Genomic DNA, 17,980 nt, shown 5'->3' on the forward strand with positions numbered 1-17,980 from the left:
GGCCTGCTTTCAGGAGGCGGGAGGACCTGAGTGGCCTTGGACCTGCCCAGAACCCACGACAGGGCACAGGTGTTGGAGTCCCACTGCCATCGCCGCCCCGTTTACCCTGGTCATGACGGTGACGGCCCCAGGAAGGGCTTGTGATCGGGAACGGGTCTGGGCTGAGCATCAGCTCCCGGCTGGTGGCGCTGGCCGTCGAGGTGCTGGCGCCGAACAGGAGGGCACAGGCCTCCCGCAGTGTGTGGAGTCCACACGGCAGTTGGACCGGCCACCCCCTGGCCTGCCCACGGGGCATGTGGTGTCTGGGGGTGCCCTGGCCCCGAGGACGTCATGGTCAGGGCCATGATCTTTGGCCTCCTGTGGTCGGGCACCCAGTGCCTCTGACCCTGTGCTTGAAGGGGGTGCACTGCCACCCCAGCGTCCTGGCCCTCACATGCCGGATGGAGTGTGCAAAGACTAGGGGGTCGGGGGGACTGACCATTTGGCCCATCACTCACCAGTCTTGAGAGCCCCACTCCCCGGGCCCACGGGCCTCTCTGTCACCCTTCCACGAGCAGCCAGGCGCCCGAAGCTGGGACTTGTGCTGCTCACGGCCCCGTCTCGGAACCCACAGACGCAAGAGGGGGACCCTGGGGCTGCCACGTGCTCGGCGGCAACAGCACCACGTGCTTCTCCCTGCCGGGGCCGTGGGGCCCGGGGCCCCTGCAGCCCTTCCTGCCCCAGCTCGAAGCCCCAGCAGAGAAGTGGAGAGGGGAGACCACCCCTGTTCTACACACTGCCCCCGGGGAGGCCCCGAGACCCTGCTGAAGGCTGCCCGACCCCAGAGCCTTCCTTCCACTTTCTGGAGGGAACTGGGTGGGGGACGGGGGACCCGAGAGCAGGGACCAGTCCAGCGCACGCGCTTGCATGTTGAGGCCTGGGTCTCCCGTGTAGCTGGGGAGAGGGGTGGGCAGCCCAGAGCCTCTGTTCACTGCTGCCCCTGGGGAACTGGTCATCCTCGAAGTGCCCTTCGGGTGGGAGGCTTGGGGTTCTACGCAGAGGGTTCTGGGAACCACCGTGCCTGCACCCCACGGGTGAACAGCGAGCGCCCTGGTCTTGCCACTGCCCTGCAGGGCCCAGGCCCAGTCCTGGTCTCCTGCGCTCGTCTGGTAAGATCAGGCCTCCTACGACACAGAGGGTCTGAGTAACCCGACCTCTGTGTGCTTCCTGCCCCTCCATAAAGGGCTCGAGTACCAGCGGCCGAAGCACCCAATTTCCAGCAGTGACATCGAGGTGGCCTCCACGGGGACGCCCCTGCAGCAGGAGAGCCCCGAGCTGTACCGCAAAGGCACCACCCCCTCGGACCTGACCCCCGACGACAGCCCCCTGCAGAGCTTCCCCGCCAGCCCCACGGCCACCCCGCCCCCGGCCCCTGCCTCACGGAACAAGGTTGCCCACTTCTCCCGGCAGGTCTCGGTGGACGAGGAGCGAGGCGGGGACATCCAGATGCTCCTGGAGGGCCGGGGCGGGGACTACGCCCGCAACAGCTGGGGCGAGGAGAAGGCCGGCGGCTCCAGGGGCATCCGCGGCAGCGCCCTCCGGAGCGGCCAGCCCGCGGACGACATCCGCTGCCGGGGCCCGGGCCACAAGCAGCCCGGCAACCCCAAGTGCCGGGAGCGACGGACGGAGTCACCCCCGACGTTCTCCTGGACTTCGCACCACCGGGCCAGCAACCCTGGCTCCGGGGGCGCCAAGCTGCTGGAGCTGGATGAGGAGAAGCTGAGCAACTACGAGATGGAGATGAAGCCGCTGCTGAGGGTGGACGCGCACGCGCAGGAGGCCCACCCCCAGAAGAGACGCTACAGCAAGGGCGCGGCCTGCCGGGGCCTGGGGGAGGACCACCGCGCCGACGACCGGGGCTTCGGGGCACAGAGACTGCGGTCCAAGTCCCAGAACAAGGACAGTGCCCGGCCGGCGCCCTGCGCGGAGCCCGCGGTGCAGAGGCTGGAGAGCCTGCGGCTGGGGGACCGGGCTGAGCCCCGGCTGCTGCGCTGGGACTTGGCCTTCTCCCCGCCCCAGAAGTCCTCTCCGGTGGCCCTGGAGTCGGACGAGGAGAACGGGGACGAGCTCAAGGCCGGCACGGTAAGTGGTCGCCGGCCGCTGGCGAGGGGGTGGCAACTTCTTCCCGAGGAAAGGGACCCTCCCCATAGGAAGCCTCTATGAGGGACAGAGTCCCCCTTCCTTTAGAACCAAGAGAGGGTCACTCCCAGGCTTGACCCTAGCAGTGAACGCACTTGGACCATTCTGGACGCTCCCAAAAGAAACTGGGCCATAGCAGGACCCTGTCCTCCCCCCCGGGGCCCAGGAGGGTGCTCCCCTGCCCTGGTGAGGAGACCTTGCCGACCTTGGGTTCAAGGACGGTCCCGTGTCTTGGAGAAGAGCACGGACGGTCAGCCCGAGCCACTGCGGCATGGGGCTGGGAACTGGCTCCGGACTGTTTGGTCCAGGCCACACCTCTCACTTGGGGGCCAGGCACTGGGGTTCTCCACGAGGCCCACTCTCACGGGCAAGATGGACAGAGCATAAAACTTGGTGAAGGCGTCCACACCGAGCGTCCCTCGCTCGCAGAGCTGCAGCCTCTCTGGCTCACGCACCTTGGGAGTTAGCCACATGGGAGCAGCCGGGCTCCAGGTCACCAGGGGCAGAGGGCTCATGGGTTCAGTGATGGGTCCTTGTATGTGCGTTGGCCTCCCATGGCAGGCAGTCTGGAGCTTAGAACGGAGGCCCCTAGGCTGGACTGTGGGGCCGGGTGAGCTCTCACACACGGGAGGGACCTTCTGGGACCCTTCAGCTGGAGGCTGCAAACCAGGGACAGACATTGCCGGCACCCCTGGCCCGACAGCCTCTCGGCCCCAGCCCGGGCTCACACCCCTGCAGGCTCCATGTCATAGCCTGTAGCACCAACCCACGAGGGCCTGCTTCCCTGCCCCTGGAGGGCCACACTCCTGCCCCACAGGGCACACAGCGCCCCGGCCACCTCTGGGACCCAGCAGTGTGGCCGGGCAGGGTCAGTGTCCACGCCTGTGCCCTGCAGGAGTGGCACCGTCCGGCAGGTCAGGGGCTTCCCCTGGAAACCACTGTGAGCATCTGGTGGGCGGGCCGGCTCCTCCGGGCTCCTGCTGCCCCGTGCCAGGTCCCACCAGAGCGCAGCCCTGACTGCCCCCTGGGGCAGATTAGCTTGCGCTCACAGCTCCGTGTCCTGTCCCAGCAGCCAGAAACATGTGCACGCACGTGTGCACGGGGCACGTGTGGTTATGGTAGGAAGCTAGAAGATGGACACGGGTGGGAGACAGGGGAGAAGGTTCGACCCGTGGCCTCCTTCCCTATATTGGTGCTGTAAGATGAAGCCCCGGGGTGGGGGGGAAGCACCTGTATTTCCTCCACTGACCCCCGCCCCCGGGTGCAGCTCAGGGGCCTCTGCTCCCCTCAGCACTGAGGCTCCGAGGACAGCCAGCCCCAGGAGGGGTCGCTGCAGCCTCCGCCCCGGGGCCAGCAAAGGCTCGGCGGCAGCCCACGGCTGCACAGGGACAGCAAGAGGGGCGCGAGAGCAGCTGACGGGACGCCTGTGCGAGGGCCTGGACGGCAGCAGGGCTGGGGCCTTGGCCCTCAGGCTGGGGCCTTTCTGGGTGGGCCACATCGGGAACCCCGGGGGCCGTATTTTGTCCCAACCACAGAGGACACTTACTTAAGGTGACCCGGTGCTGGGAGGGGGTTCCAGGACCAGTCACTGGAGCCCGGGAAGCAAGAGGACCGGCTCCTGGGGGCGCGGGGGGCAGGCTGGGTGCGGGCTCACCTCTCCTGTCCCCCTCCCGCTGCAGGGCTCCGCCCCCATCCTCGTGGCCATGGTGATCTTGCTCAACATCGGAGTCGCCATTTTGTTTATTAACTTTTTCATCTGACGGGATGTCACGTTAGCAAAGACAACAGTTCGTGTACAAAGGGACGTGACCCACGACAACCGGGAAGGATCGCGACTCGGACGGCCCGACCACACCTTCTGAGTCTTTTCGCAGAACACGATTGGGTATTACTCACAGTTTGCCTTTTTTTCTGGGTAATGTTTTTTGGATTTTAGCCAGAATTCTTTGCTTGTATAACACGATGCTGTGTGGCGCGGCAGAAGGAGGCCAGCACCCCGACCCTCCAGCTTGGTGTGGAAAGAAAGGGATCCCAGCAAACCAGTGGCCACAAACTAAGATGGCCACCGTCCCGCCGCCGTCACACCCCGCCGGGACGGGAAAGGAAGCAGCCGGACGAAGACCCCTGCGCGTCCAGCTGTGCCCGGCAGATCGGGAAGCAGCTGCTGCGAGGCTGCGTGCGGGAAGTCTGCTACCTCTGCTTTTCCTCCGCGTCCTGGAAGAGCAAGCGAGTGACCCGGGTGGGTGCGCGGCGGGGAAGAGGGCGCGCCGACCCCCCACCCCGGCAGCAGCGGGGCCTCGGTCGGAATCTGTGCTGTGTACCTGAGCACGCGGGGACCTGCCGCCCCTTCCCGTCCCCACCCCTGCCCTCGGCTTCCTCTGGCCTTCACGGCCAGGCCAGCTGCCCACCAAGTCTGAAAGCAAAGTCCTAATACTCCTGCCTCCGACCTGCCCCACCCCACCCCCGCCCCGCCCCCCAGGAAGCAGGGTTGCGGAGGAGCCAGAGGGCAGGGAGCGCTGTGGGCTCACGGAGTGTGGCATCTGTACACGTGGCGTGCAGAAAGTGTGCCCAGGCCCCTTGTCCCCCTCAGACGTCATGGCAGTGACGCATCCTTTCTCGCGGTCACTAAGCACATGGGTTCTCACGTCTCTGTCCTGTGCCGGCCGCCACTCCGCACCCCCAGATGTGCACACTCCTTCCAGAGGCCGCATTCATGCTCTGGAGCTGGTCTGGTCCCAGGACAGGAATGTGGGCGAAACCCAGTGGCTTAAAATTCCTGAGCAGTGGTGGCCCGTCCCCTCCCCGTCCCAACACCACATTAACTGGTTTCAGTCAGTTCTGCCTTCTCGACCGGCGTCGCTCCGTCCTCCAAATGAAAGAACAAGGTTCCGGAAGGTTTGGCGCCCCGTGGTCCTAGCGCCGGAGCCAGCCCCGGCCCGTGGGTATGGACGTGTCTGTGGGGCACGGCCACGTCCACACGCAGGCCGCCGCGCTCCCGCATGGGACGGTCCTGACGGTGAGCTTCCACAGCCGTCCTGGACACAGCCCGGCTATGGACTCTGCCTTGCTTTGCTTATGTCTAGCTGTTTCTCTGCTACCTTTCGAGCAGATTTCTTTACTACACTGCACTGGATTGCTATATTTTTAAGCAAAAATAAACTCCAGATTAGAGCATGTTCCAGTTAAACCCAGCATCGTTTGTTCCGTCCACATCCACGCCCCCTTCCCCCACCCTGTTTAGTCGGGGGGTCTTTCCTGGGGGCCCGGGGCAGAGGAGAGTGAGGATCCGTTAAGAAATACGTGGCTGCTGATGTCGCTTCCTAACGGGAAATGACATCTTTTTGCACATCTTACCTTCCGTGCTTTCTGCTCGGACCCGAGGTGGACCAGAGACTCCGGCTCCTGGCGGCTCAGAGCCCTCCGTGCTGGGACGTGGGTCTGAGAGTTCTGTCTCTGCCTCTTGGCAAAGATGACAGACTTCCGTACATTCCAGGGACAGCAGGACACAAAACGGGGCCTGGAGCGGCAGGTTACACGCACACGCACGCACGCACATGCACGTGCTGGCCTGGGAGGAGCAGAGAAGCGCAAGCCGCCGCCCCGTGACGGCAGGAGTGATGTCCTGACGAGGAGCCCGTGTCCCGAGACCCCAGCCGTGACCCCACACGGCCCAGCCTTCCCTGCACACCAGGGGGCTCCCCGTGGGTTCCACCCCAGCCATGATGTCCTGGGGCTGAGGGACTCCAGAAGCTGCTTCTTCCCTGGCTTCCCAACCGATTAGAACCAGGCAGCCTGGCAGTCCCGAGCGCTGCTGCTCGCCGGGCTGGCTTCCCCTCCCGGCCCAGAGCCTCCGGCTCCCCCAGCGGGTGCCGGTCCTCCCCTGGGGCCAGGGAAGCTCACCAGCTTCTCTCCCGCACGCTCCCGGAGGGCGCGCATGCAGAGCTAGACCGGGCCCCACGGGCCCGTTGGGAAGCACAGGCGAGCAGGTCAGGGCTGGACCCCGTAGCTCGAAGCGCCGACACGTTTTAATCACTCCCAGAGCAACCTGGCGAGAGTCCTTTTCTCCCATGACAACGTCTTCCACACTCTAGATGTGAAAGCCAGAGGCAGAGAAACTGAGTGACCGGAGCCCCCGAGCCCAGGCCCATGGCGGGGTGGGGTAAACAGGTCCCCGGTCCATGCCCAGCTCCTGCCGCCGCCCCCTCCCCGGCTGGGAAACCTGCACCCACAGCTCACCCCAAAAGACCTGGGAAGCACACTGCCCTCCGGGTCCGCAGGCGCGCTCGTCTGCGCGCACAAAGCACCTGCTGCGTTACCAGACGCCCGAGGAAACTTACAAGGCGGCTGTGCTTTCCGAACCCTGCTCAGTGCCAGTGACGTGCTTGGAACAATGTCAAGCACGCGTCTAAGCTTCCCAACCATTAGCAGACGGGATTCCAAAGACACAGAGCAGGAATGCAGCACAGGAGCCTAAGTGACCGGCAGGGAGAGGACGGCGGTGGGGGAAACTTCCGGTAGCCACAGAAGGACAATACCCATTGCCAAATCACCGTCCCCAGAAGTCCACAACCACAGTTACGGCCGACAAGCTCGCGTCTGTCGAAATGACTGCAAGGGCTGTGCGCACACACACAACTGTAGGGTGATGGCTCCCTGCCACCTGACCAACCCAGACTCCCCCGCAACGCAGGAAGAACACGGGCAGGTCCCTGCAGCCCACAGCCACCCCTCGGGAACCGTGTCTGGTGCCCACACCAAGAGGGGACGCAGAGGGCAGCCCCACATCCTGGTCCTAAAGGTGCTCCCTTTCCCTTTCAAGAGAATCCCTATTTGGACAACCCATTAAGTGGGGACAATCCTCCCCGCTTTAAGCCAAGGGACGTCACCGAAAGCCCCAGAGCAGGGACGAGACGCTACATACAGCCCGACGCAGAGGAACATCTGGGCACTGACGCAAAGTGGTTTCTTGCATGTTTTAGTTCAGGTGTTGCGACCACCTCTTCTCACCCCCTCCTGAATCAGCACCAGTGCTGGGGTCCCCCTTGAGGCAGGTCTCACTTGCACCCACGGGGGGACACGCTTCGGACACCCGCGGTGCCTTCCTCCAGGAGCAGGGGCTCGCTGGAGGGCGCAGAAAGACACGGCTCACGGTCGAGGAGCGCCAGCCTCGGCTCGGATGAAGCAGACTTTCCTCGACTCCTGCAGGTCTTGTCTTCCGGTTTTTCTTGCCTTCGGTCTCAGAACTTATCATAAAGGTGCCTACTAGATTTTCAGCCTCTAGTCCACAGCCGCACGTGCTGTCGGGCCCCCCACTCCACAGCACTGAGGAGTACGGACGTTTTGCGTTTCCATGGTGTCCTGCCTCGGACAGGACCTGCCCAGGTCAGTCCAGCACAAACGAGAAGCAACAAGACCAGAATCCCAGATGAGAACTAGGAGTAGGGGTGATGTGCTCTCGGCAAACAAGGGGTCTTGTTAGTTTCCCCCTGCCCCGGCCCGGCCATGTGTCCCACGCTACTGCCAGCAACGACTCGGAGCGTGACCTGCCCCCGAGACCCGCTCCCAAGAAGTGTCGCTCACAGCCTTAAGAGCATCAGGAAAAAGTGCAGCTACCTGAGCTCCAAAATGGAAGAACGACGCTGCATTTTTCCAGTCCAAAAGCTCTGGGAGCCAAGGGTCGCAGGCACTGAAAGCGTCTGAGGAAGGTTGGGGGTGGGGGGGGCGGCACTGGGCACCTCAAAAAGCAATAGACAGAAGACACCAGCTCGCGTGCCCCTGGACGCAGAAGACCCCCAAGGACGGCTGCGGCTTCTCCCCAAGAGCACCCACCAAGGAGAAAGGGTGCCTCTGCATGAAACCCCAACACGGAGGTGCCTGAGATACAAAAGGGCAAACGCGTCATCACAGCTTGTACCTCGGCCTCCGAGAAGCAGGCGGCCCAGCCGTGAGCAGCCCAGGACCCGTCAGGGTGTGCGGCCGAGACCCCAGGCTTCGGGGACGGCCGGGAAGGCGGAGAGCAGCACACTCACACCTACCTCACTTCGGTCTGCGCCCGCCCACTGCTCCCCCCGCCGCACACCCGACACACAGCTCACTGCTGCGTCTGCACACGCCCGCCCCGGCTGGGCCGCCACTGCGCGGGGACACAGGGATGGAGCAGCCTGAACCCACGAAGGGCAGGAGGCCCCAAGGGGCGGCGGGACAGGTGCTGGCGGGGCCCCTGCCCCGGTGGTCCCTCGCACGCCTGCTACGAAGATAAGAGATGAGCAGGCTGCAGCGCCCCAGTCCCTTAAGATGAGAGTCACCGACAAGTCACAGAGGAAGGGCTTTCCACCACGAGGCCAACCGCGAGGCCAAGAGCACGAAGGGCGTCTCCCTCCCTGACACGGTCAGGCGCGGGGCAGCCCACACCACGCAGCCCAGCGCTCCTGAGCCAGCGGCACCCACGCCACCCGCCTGCAAAGGGCAGGAGAGCAGTCGGGGGGAGGGCTGCCCTCCAATCACCCCGCGGGGCTTCCCCACGGGGCGGGGCTTCCCCACGGGGCGGGGCTCGGGGAGAAGACGGGTCTGGGCACAGGCGGCGGGCATCCGCGGCTCATGCGTGGCCGGGGTCCCCCTGACTGCAGGGCCGACCCCGACAGCCGGACTCGGCTCACCTGCACCGCCCACCGCGCCCAGAGAAACGAGGCCCGCCGCAGCCCGATGTTAGTCCCAGCGGCCCTCACCGCGCGGGGGAGCGGCGCGTGCGCACCCGCCCTCCCTGACAGAGATGCCTTCCCGTGAATTGGAACCGCAGTCGGTCTCAGTCTGCATCTCCCTCTCCCACGCTTCCCCCCGGTGCATGTGACCGTTACTACCGTGCGATCGTTTGTGCATTGACAAAAAGGGAATGTCGACTGTGTTTCTGATTTTTCTGACCGATGAAGCAGCTAAGTATGTTACCTCGCTATTTTACCTTTTAGCCGGAAAATAGCTTCGTCACTCACAAAGTGAAAATTAAGACCTTCTCCTTCATGAATGTAACACTCGACGTCATACCGTTACTATGTATCTCGCTCTCTGAGAGCAAGGGACACTGTCAAGATTTACAGCACTTTTGCTCCTTTTAGTAATAAACGTCATCATGTGAAAACTCTGGGTCCCCTGCATTGTGTCATTATAGCCCAGGGTCTTCACTGAAACCTCATCAAGCCCACATTTTCAGAGAAATGGAGTTCCTTCCCGGGGCAGAGCCCGTGTTGCCCCGACGGCAGCCCAGCAGCCTCAGTCCCCGGCGGAACGGCTCCAGGAGCCCAGCCCAAAGCGCACCCCCCACCCCGAGCCAGGGCCGCCAGCCGCACCCACTCCCCTCCACAGGCTCTTCTCCAAGGGCCTCACGGAACCTCTGTGCTCAACCTAGTTGGATCTCGCTTTTCCTGGGGGGCCCCGCGAGAGCGTTCCCGTCTGAGGATCCCTCCCGGTCCAGAGCCCTGGCGCACGGCTGCCGAGCTCCACAAGCAGGTCTGGTCCAGAGGGTCCCACGCCCACTCAGCACGGGGAAACCAGGCCCAGTGCGGCCTGTGCCCACAGAGGCTCCTCAGGCCCCAATGGCTGATGTCCACGGCCACTGGCTGCGCGGGTTGGCGCCTTAGCTTCCCGCGGGACACCACGGTCAGACCGCTGGCGGAGGCCCAGGCCCCGCCTGAACGCAGCACTGCCAAGGCTCTCACGAAACAGAAGCGCAGATGCTGCTGCTGTGTACTCACGAGCCGCCCGGGCCGGTAAGACAACATGGGCCTCTGGTGGCCGAGGCCTGCACACAGCCTTCCGATTCAGAGCACGCAGGAAAGCAGCGGTCACGAGAAAGCTCCTTCAGTGCTCAGGGAAGCAAGCAGTGGATGGCAGTGGGTTTCTAGATCACGCAAGCCAAAGGGAGTCACGTCCCCCAGGCCCCGTACTAGGGAACAGCTGCCCCTCCCCAGCCCCCAGGCAACACCGTGTCACCTCCTCCTCACCCCAACACACGTGGGGGAACTGGTTCCCAAGTGGGAGCCTCACTTGGGTCACCCGATTTAAACCCAGCCTTATGCCTGAACTCCCCTGGGTGGCAGCCTGAGATCCCTTTGAGCCCCGGGGGACAGCCCTGACGAGACCATCTGTCACCAGCAGGCCCTGGGCAGCCTCTAGCCCCTCAGTGTGTCTCTACTGCCAGCTAGCCGCTGACTCCCCTCCTGTACAACTTGATAAAAAACCCAAAACGGGTCCAACTTCAATAAAAACCACTCTTCCAGTCTTAGAGAGAAATGGAAAAACACTGAATGTAAGGACGTTTGTTCCATTCAAGCCAACCCCAGAAATCTACCCCCTCTGGGCAGCCCTTTGGAACCCGCCTTCCTGCAACATGAGCCGCCCCGGGGCTCGGCAGAAGTCTTCACACCCCAAACCCCCCACGACCCCCAAGGAGCTCTGCTGGCATCCAAGACGGCACAGCCGGCGGAGGAGCACCCTGCGCGAGAAGCACAGACCCAGCAGCCGGGTCGCGGCACGGGGCTCACCAACAACTCAGCCAGCCGAGGAACAGACAAGACAGGGTGTAACCGCAGGCCCTTGCTGACCCGGAGCACAGCTGTTTCCAGCTGTTCTGGCACCAGCAACACAGGGAATGGGGGCCCTGGGCTTCGTAGCGGCCACTCAAGCCCGTGGTGGCCATCAGGGCGTCCGGAACCTTCTGTGGGGCACAGCCGTCACTGACAGACAGCAGGGCAGGCGTTGCGGGGTCCTGCTCCTGGGGGGCCCCTGCCATCCCAGAGCGCACGGCCACCTCTCCGCCCGCCCTCTCCACACCTCGGGTGCGTCTGTCTGGAGTTCCAGTCTCGGCAATGCGGCAGCAGGGGCGGCTCCTTCTCCAGAAGCTTCTTTATTCATCCTGTCAGTGACTCAAACTGAGTATTCCAGCAATGACCCTACGGACATGACGGCAGAAACAGAGACTTGTTTGTACACAGTTTCTTCAGCAGGGCTGGGACTTCTCTCTCGACTGGGCGGACTGAAAAACAGCCTCCTCCCTCAGACCTGCTCTATCCTAGAGATGATCGGACACCCTGGTCTCTGACAACAGAACGCGGAGGCACAGCTGACAAGCTCTTCAAGGACCTCCCTGGAAAGCAGCCGCACAGCCGGGGCCGAGGGCCACATGTCAGGAGAGGGCACAATGGGCGCCTGGAGGACCTGGGAGGTCCTGCACCCCAGGTCCGGCCTCCTAACAGCCGTGCCTGAGGGCCATTAAGCAGGACTGCACCCCGCGTGTCCGAGAAGACCCGGCCTGCCCCAGCGTCCAGGGGAAGGGGCACAGACACATCCCTGGGGCCGGAGCGCTCAGCTTTTCCACCAAACCTGCCCCACATCGACTGGAAGGGTACTGTGCTGCCCGGCCCCTGGCCTGGCCTCTGCGACGGCCTGTGGCAGACGCTACAGCCAAGGGACAGCTTCCGATTTCTATCTGCTAAAAAGCCCCCCAGGCTCCGCTCCAGAGGCTTGCCAGTCTGATGGGCCAAGGTCCCACTGTCGAAGCTGCCGGGGCTAAGCAGGGGAATGGGGGGGCGAGGGGCTCCTTCTGCAGCAGCCCTGCACGAACACCGTCGGGCCAGGCCCCACTCGGCCACAGGCGGCAGCGCCCCTCTCGTCTGTCAGCGTCCAGGCAATGCGGGACAGCCCATCCCGGGGAGCGAAGAGGAGCCGGCCGTGTCACTAAAAACCAACAGTGCCACATTCTAGCCGCAGGGGACACTGAAGATGAAGAAAGGTGCCCGCTGGGACTCCAAGGCCCAACTTCTGACCCCAACCACACAATGAGCACCGGCCTCCAGCCACGCGGCCCGGAGCCCACCAGGGTGAACGTGCAGACGCCGGAGGCTGCCACCGCGGTGACCCCACGCTGCACGGTGCCGGACAGCACCACCACGTGGAGACGGTGGAGTCCCGGAGCCCGGGCCTCCCGTCCTGCTGTCCCTCTGCCCACGACAACTAGAGCCTGCGAGGGAAAGCGCGCAGGGCGGTTCGAGCGTCTCCTCCTGAAACCCGCGGCGGGGCAGGTCTGCGGAGTCGGGGACGGTCCCTCCGAGGCCCGCGCACAGCCAGCGGCACAGAACACGCACAGCCGCCCGGCCAACACAACTTTATTTCGAAGCCCGGCGAGACACAGCGTGAAGGTGGCTGGGGGGCTGCCACCGACGACTTCCAGAAATCACAGCGGGGCCCGCAGGCCGACGACGCGGCCCCTCGTCTCACCGCAGGGAAACCACCCACCCCGCACCCCACCTTCTACCTCGTCTTCTAGGTGCTGCCTGCAGCGCGGGGACCCCGCCGGCACCCCCGGGGGCTGCACAGATCATCACCTCTGTCGCGGCTTCGCCCCAAGGCTGGTGTGCTGGCAATCACACCCAGTCTCAGTGACACTGAGGGGAAGGAACCGCATCTCGCTCAGGTTAACTCCAGGGGTCGTCGTGGGAGTCGTCACACAAAGCGTTTGCCCCGGCGTGGGCGGCTCTCCTCTCGACGTGGGGCCCAGCGTCGTCCAGGCGGAGCTGCGCCCGCTACTGCTGAGGCCCGGGCAGGCCATGCGCAAGCTGCTCGGTGGGCAGCACCATGCGTATGGGAGCAGCTCCGTGGGACAGGAGGGGACAGGAGGGGGAAGGAGGGGTCGGGAGCGGGCAGGAGGGGGCAGGAGGGAAGCACATCGAGCCCAGGATGGAGGCCCGGGTCAGGCAGCTCCAGAGGCCCCCGCTCCCCGCGCGGCAGTGAGCACAGGAGCGCCCCGGGCACAGCCGTCCGCGGCGAGGGCCCTCTCCGCCCCGTCCGAGACGCCAGCGCGCCGCACTCCTCGCGGACACGTCCTTTCACAGACTTAGGCGTCCCCCGAGAGCGCGCCTAGGAAGCAAAACCAAACTTCACTGCAGCCGCAGTAAAGCACCAAAGTCTCTCGTTGCCAGTAAAAATCAGGACTGTGGGAGCCAAGCGACCTCTGAGGTCTGGGTCCGGCGTAGGGCACTTGGCTCTGGAGCGGTGCGGCCACGGGCCTCCGGCACCCCTCGCCACACGCCCGCCACACTCACCCCCAGCCTCTGCACCGCTGTCCTCGTCCCCGCCCTCGGCACTCTCGCCCTCACTGCTGTCCTCTTCGGAGTCTGTGTCCTCCAGCCACTCCTGAGCTCCTGGAAAGCAAGAGCACACGTTCCGAGCGTCAGCGCGGTGGGGCCGCCTGCTCAGGGGACTCCGTGTGGACGCAGCTGAGCCCCGGCACCGCCACATGCTCAGAGGAAACGCGTTGTCTTTCGGCGTCCGAGCAGAGGTGGGTGAAGGAGACGGACTGGCAAAGACATGAGACCGCGTCGACTTCTCTCCCGCTCCCCGGCTCTAGCCTGGTCTTGCGGGAAGACGGAGGAGTCTCAGAGCCATCGAGTAACTTTCCCCAAAAGTGTGAATTTTAACTTTATTCCTAGTCTCCAGCCTTAAAGAAAGGAGCAGCGGCTTGCGTCCAGCAGCTGCCTGTGTAGGACGTGGAGGTGAGGGACGGAGCAGTGCGGACCAGAGCAGGGGCAGCCTGGAGGCTCCCCCATGTCACAGCTGGGAGGCCGCTATCCTCGGACCAGGGGCTCCGGGAGGTCTGTGCTCCTACATCGCCTCTCGGAGCAGCGCCAGGACAGATGTGAGGCTCCTCACAGTGCTAGAGCCGGCGGCCCACCCACTTCCACCCCCAGGACAGGATGACTAGGGCCCAACGAAGGGAGACGCAGGTGGGCTCAGTGACACAGGACAGATGGGGGAGGGCTGCTTGCAGGCAGAAGTGGCAAAGGCGCTGTGACAGGGTCCCCAGCCCACCATGAGGAGGTGCGTCCCTCCGCCCTGGCTCACCTGGATCCATCTCCACCAAAGCCGTCCACTCCTGCATCTTGTGCAGGTCCAGGCAATACAGGTCGCCAAGCGTGACCTGGCGGTCACCTGCCTCGAACATGCCCCCGTAGAGGTAGAGCCGCCCGTGCTTTACGGCCAGCATGGCGTTCGAGCGGGGGCTCGGCCCCACCACGGGGCCACCGGCGTTGTCGGGGCTGTCCTCCTCGTCAGACGGCGGCCGTCCAGCCGAGCCCGGGGCAGCCAACGTCTGTCTGATGGTGACCACAGTCCCATCCTCTGTGACCACCTCTCTGACCACCTCCACGGGCCCCTGGGCTCCAGCCCCCCCACACTCCTGCCCGTCAGCACTTTCGGGCTCTGTGGTTTTGCCCCGCCTACGTTTCCTCTTCTCTGACTTAGGTCCCTGTTGATAAAAAGCAAGGCCATGTGTTTTACCCACAGACAGCAGGGAGCAGGCAGCGTCCTCAAGTCCCAAGGGGGGACTAGGCCACACTGGAGAAGCCCCTGCTGCGGTTCAGCCTGGGGGCCCGCAGCCCCCGACCGGGTGTGGCCCCCTGAGAGAAAGGCAGAGAGGCCCAGGCGTCCAGACACTGGCCGCACGTCTACGGGGTCTGCTGCAGAGGCTCTGCAACCACAGTGAGTCCCTGCTGGAGTGGGCCGCCGACCCCATCCACTCATCTAGACCTGAAGCCCCAGGGGGACCCCACTGCGGGCACGGCCACCCAGGGCCCCACTGTGGCGTGGATGGATGGAGCACCCACGGGGACCCACACACCACGGGACCCGAGAGGCCTTGGCAACCCAAAGCCTCGCCAGAAGAACCGGCCGACACGACGGAGGGAAAACAGGTGTGGCCCTGCACGGGGTGCGCGCCCCAGGCCCAGCTCTACCTTCAGCTGCCCTGCAAACCAGCGGTTCTTGGCGGCGTCGTAGAAGTGCAGGTCATTGAGAAAGTCCCCCTCCAGGCTCTCCTCCTCCTCCTCGTCACAGACACCCCCGAAGAGCAGCGTCTGATGGTTTGGGGTCACGGCCACCGAGAAGCCAGACCTCGGAGTGGGCTTGGCCCCCACAGGATTAATCCGGGTCCATGTCCACTTGCCTGTCGGAAGAGAGGGAACGTGGGGTTAGGGGGAGCTGCCGCAGGCGCAGCCGGGATCGCCCGACCTCAGTTCACTCGTGCGGAGCCCTCCGCGGAGACAACACAGTTCATCACGCCCCAGGGTTTCACCTGCTCCTGCGCGCACTGAGCAGTATTCCCACGTGCTCTCCGAGGCCCCCCAGCCAAGCACGCCCCAGTGGGGGCTCTGAGGCCAGGCTGGAGCGAGACAGGCAGGCCGTGGTGACGGAGAGCCTCGCGCAGCGCCATGCCCTGCCTGGCGGGACCGCGGACCCGAGGTAGCTGCTCCACACAGGAGCCTCAGAACCACAGGCTCCCCCGCAGGCAACACGCTCACTCTCAGCACGTGCCCAGTGAACGTGGCACCCCACGCTGGCGGTCCAGGGCCTGCCACCCGGGTGCACAGGCTGAGCCCATGGGCTCAGGGGCTGGCGCCTCAAACATAGTCCGGTTCTAGCTCTGGCTCCCAGATGTGCACACCAGGCAGGTTTCTCCTCGGCTCCAAACCTTGGTGCCCAGGGGAAAAGGCAGATGTCCTCCTTGGCCACTGCAGGGCAGCGGAGCTGGCTGCCTGCGAAGCGCCCGGCTCCACGGGGCGGGAGGGCAGGAGAGGCCCTGTGCCCTGCCGGCCCCGGGGCAGACCCAGGACCAGCCGCACCACCGGGGTCCGGCGCAGCCGGCTCACCCCAAGATTCACAGACAGGCCACTACCGGACTTTCTGAGCTTTAGAGAGCAAATGTGGGGGCCAGTGGCCCACGAGAACCATGCCCAGATCCCACATCCTGGCACCCCTACTCTTGAGTGAGGACAAGCCAGGAACCGGCAGACAGGAGATGGCTTCCCCCGGCTCTGAGGGGAGCTCCTGGGTCCATGCTGCTCGCGCTGGCTCGCGCTGGCCATCCCCAACATCCGAGGGGAGACACACCGGGGTGGTCCCCACCACGCAGACACCTGGGGTTATTCACGGAGCCCCCGGCCTGCTCAGGCAAGGACTCGCCCGTGACTCGGCACAGTGTGCGGGGCTCGCTGCCACCCCCAGGCCCCCAGTGCCCCCTCCCCGGGGCAGGTGGGCTCTCGGATCTCTGCCCTGCTTCCGGGAGGAGCCCGGGGCCCACGCCCATGGCCCACGCCCACAGCCCAGCGCCTGTACCTTCTCTTCCATCCTCGGGCTGCAAGAGGAACATATCTGAATGCTGGGTGCCTCGGTCCACATCCTTCTTGACTCTCTGCAAGAGAAACAGGGAGCCGTGTGAGAACCGGCCGGGTGCTACCTCCGGTGCCCCGCACAGACCCCTCAAGCTCACGGTCTGGCTTCCTGTCGGGGTGCGGCGGGGATACCTCCAGAGCCTTCCTTTGGACCAGCCCCCCAAAATATCGGACCCACAACCAGTTCAATTCTGACCTCATTGAGCAGATTATGATAAAAAAAACGCTGTATGATTTACTGCCCAAGAACGGACTCTGCTACAAACTCACTGGTCTTAACCAGCACCGTCACGGCAGGGACACTCCAGCGCGCTCTTGCGGGAGCATCTGTGGCTCTGCAGCGACCCTGTTGTAGTGTAGGTGGAGGGGCCCTTCCTCCAAGGCCACTGGAAAGTTCCATCACAGTTCCCGCGTGTCCCCCACACCACCATCTTTCAATCCACGTGCTCAGGCTTCCCTGCAAAATCACACACACCGTCCAGCCAGCCAGTCACGACCATTTCACAACTTTCCTGAGCATCTCCAACAACGGAACCAAGGTTTCTCAGCCCCGTCGGCCACACGGCCCCAGGAACCCCCGTCTCCAGCGGCCCTCCGGAGTGGAGAGGCGGCAGCGCGCCTGTGCTGCTCTCCCGTCTCCCCACACATCCCTGCTGCACAGCTCCCGAGGCGCTGCCCCTCAGCTGACTCGTTTATTCACTCAGTCGTCGGCTTGTAATCAAACAGACTCACGGATTTTTACGTCACACTCTGAGCTGTAATCAAAGCTGCTTTCCTTATTTTTGTTGCTTCAACTGTTCCAGCTTTGGCCACTGGAAACCCTTTCAGGGGCTCCTGTGTCCATCTGACGTGCCCCCTTATGCGGGTTTCCGGCGAGCCCTTCCGTGGGCAGGGACAGCACAAGACCCTCCAGCCCCATCCCTACATTTTTTGACCCAGGCCTACAATCAGCCATTTCCCCAAGGAGCCCCGGGTTCTCTCACTGAGATGGTCAGAAACCAAGATCTGGGTACCGGGAGTGCTGCTGCTGCTCCACACCCCCCCCAACTTCTCCAACTTCTCCACCAAATGCAAGACAAGATCAGGAGACACACGAACGTCTTCTCTCTAACACGGGTGTGCATGTACTACAGCAGGGAGAAGCTGGTTTCCTTCTGGAAAACAAAGCCACGATCCAACTGTCCACAGATGAGACATGTGACCTGACCAGCCTAAACCCAGGGGGTCGGATCAGCCGTGCATAGGAACCGGCCCGCGTCTCCGGAAAGGGGAACTGGGGGGGCCTATCTGGTGCTCCTTCCAGACACATGTGCAGAATTCAAGTGAGGCAACGTCTGCACACCAGCTACTCAGACACGACGTTCCTTCTCTCAAGCCGGGCCGCGTGGCGGGAGGGGCTATCGTTTCACACCAAAAGGCCCAACACCTGCAGGAGCGGAATTCACACGCAGAGGCCCCGCCCGCCGGGGGGACCCGGAAGGAGCTCAGGGACTACTCCACCTGAGGTAGAGACACACGCCAGAGCTGGGCCACAGCCCCTGCACTGCCGCACCTGCTGACCTGTGTGCCGTTCGGCTGCCGGCAGTGGT

The 17,980-nt window shown here is 64.2% G+C and overlaps 2 protein-coding genes across 4 annotated transcripts in view; one reads left to right on the forward strand and one right to left on the reverse strand.

Moving 5' to 3' along the window:
• JPH3 (junctophilin 3) overlaps window positions 1–5,354 on the forward strand; it is a 70,122-nt gene extending 64,768 nt beyond the window's left edge. The window contains exons 4-5 of the mRNA XM_059382249.1: window positions 1,223–2,121; window positions 3,858–5,354. Of these exons, the coding sequence (XP_059238232.1) occupies window positions 1,223–2,121; window positions 3,858–3,938 (980 nt within the window). The 3' untranslated portion in view covers window positions 3,939–5,354. The remainder of the gene's footprint in view (window positions 1–1,222; window positions 2,122–3,857) is intronic.
• Window positions 5,355–12,315: 6,961 nt separating this feature from the next.
• Window positions 12,316–17,980, reverse strand: part of KLHDC4 (kelch domain containing 4) — a 43,316-nt gene continuing 37,651 nt past the window's right edge. For all 3 annotated transcript variants that reach the window (XM_059382252.1, XM_059382253.1, XM_059382254.1), the window contains exons 8-12: window positions 16,336–16,411; window positions 14,958–15,166; window positions 14,068–14,470; window positions 13,269–13,367; window positions 12,316–13,083 (exon numbers count right to left, since the gene is read on the reverse strand). In XM_059382252.1, coding sequence (XP_059238235.1) covers window positions 13,061–13,083; window positions 13,269–13,367; window positions 14,068–14,470; window positions 14,958–15,166; window positions 16,336–16,411 — 810 coding nt within the window. In that variant the 3' untranslated portion in view covers window positions 12,316–13,060. The remainder of the gene's footprint in view (window positions 13,084–13,268; window positions 13,368–14,067; window positions 14,471–14,957; window positions 15,167–16,335; window positions 16,412–17,980) is intronic.

Source organism: Mustela nigripes, chromosome 17 (assembly GCF_022355385.1).
Source record: "Mustela nigripes isolate SB6536 chromosome 17, MUSNIG.SB6536, whole genome shotgun sequence".
Taxonomy (NCBI): Eukaryota; Metazoa; Chordata; class Mammalia; order Carnivora; family Mustelidae; genus Mustela; species Mustela nigripes.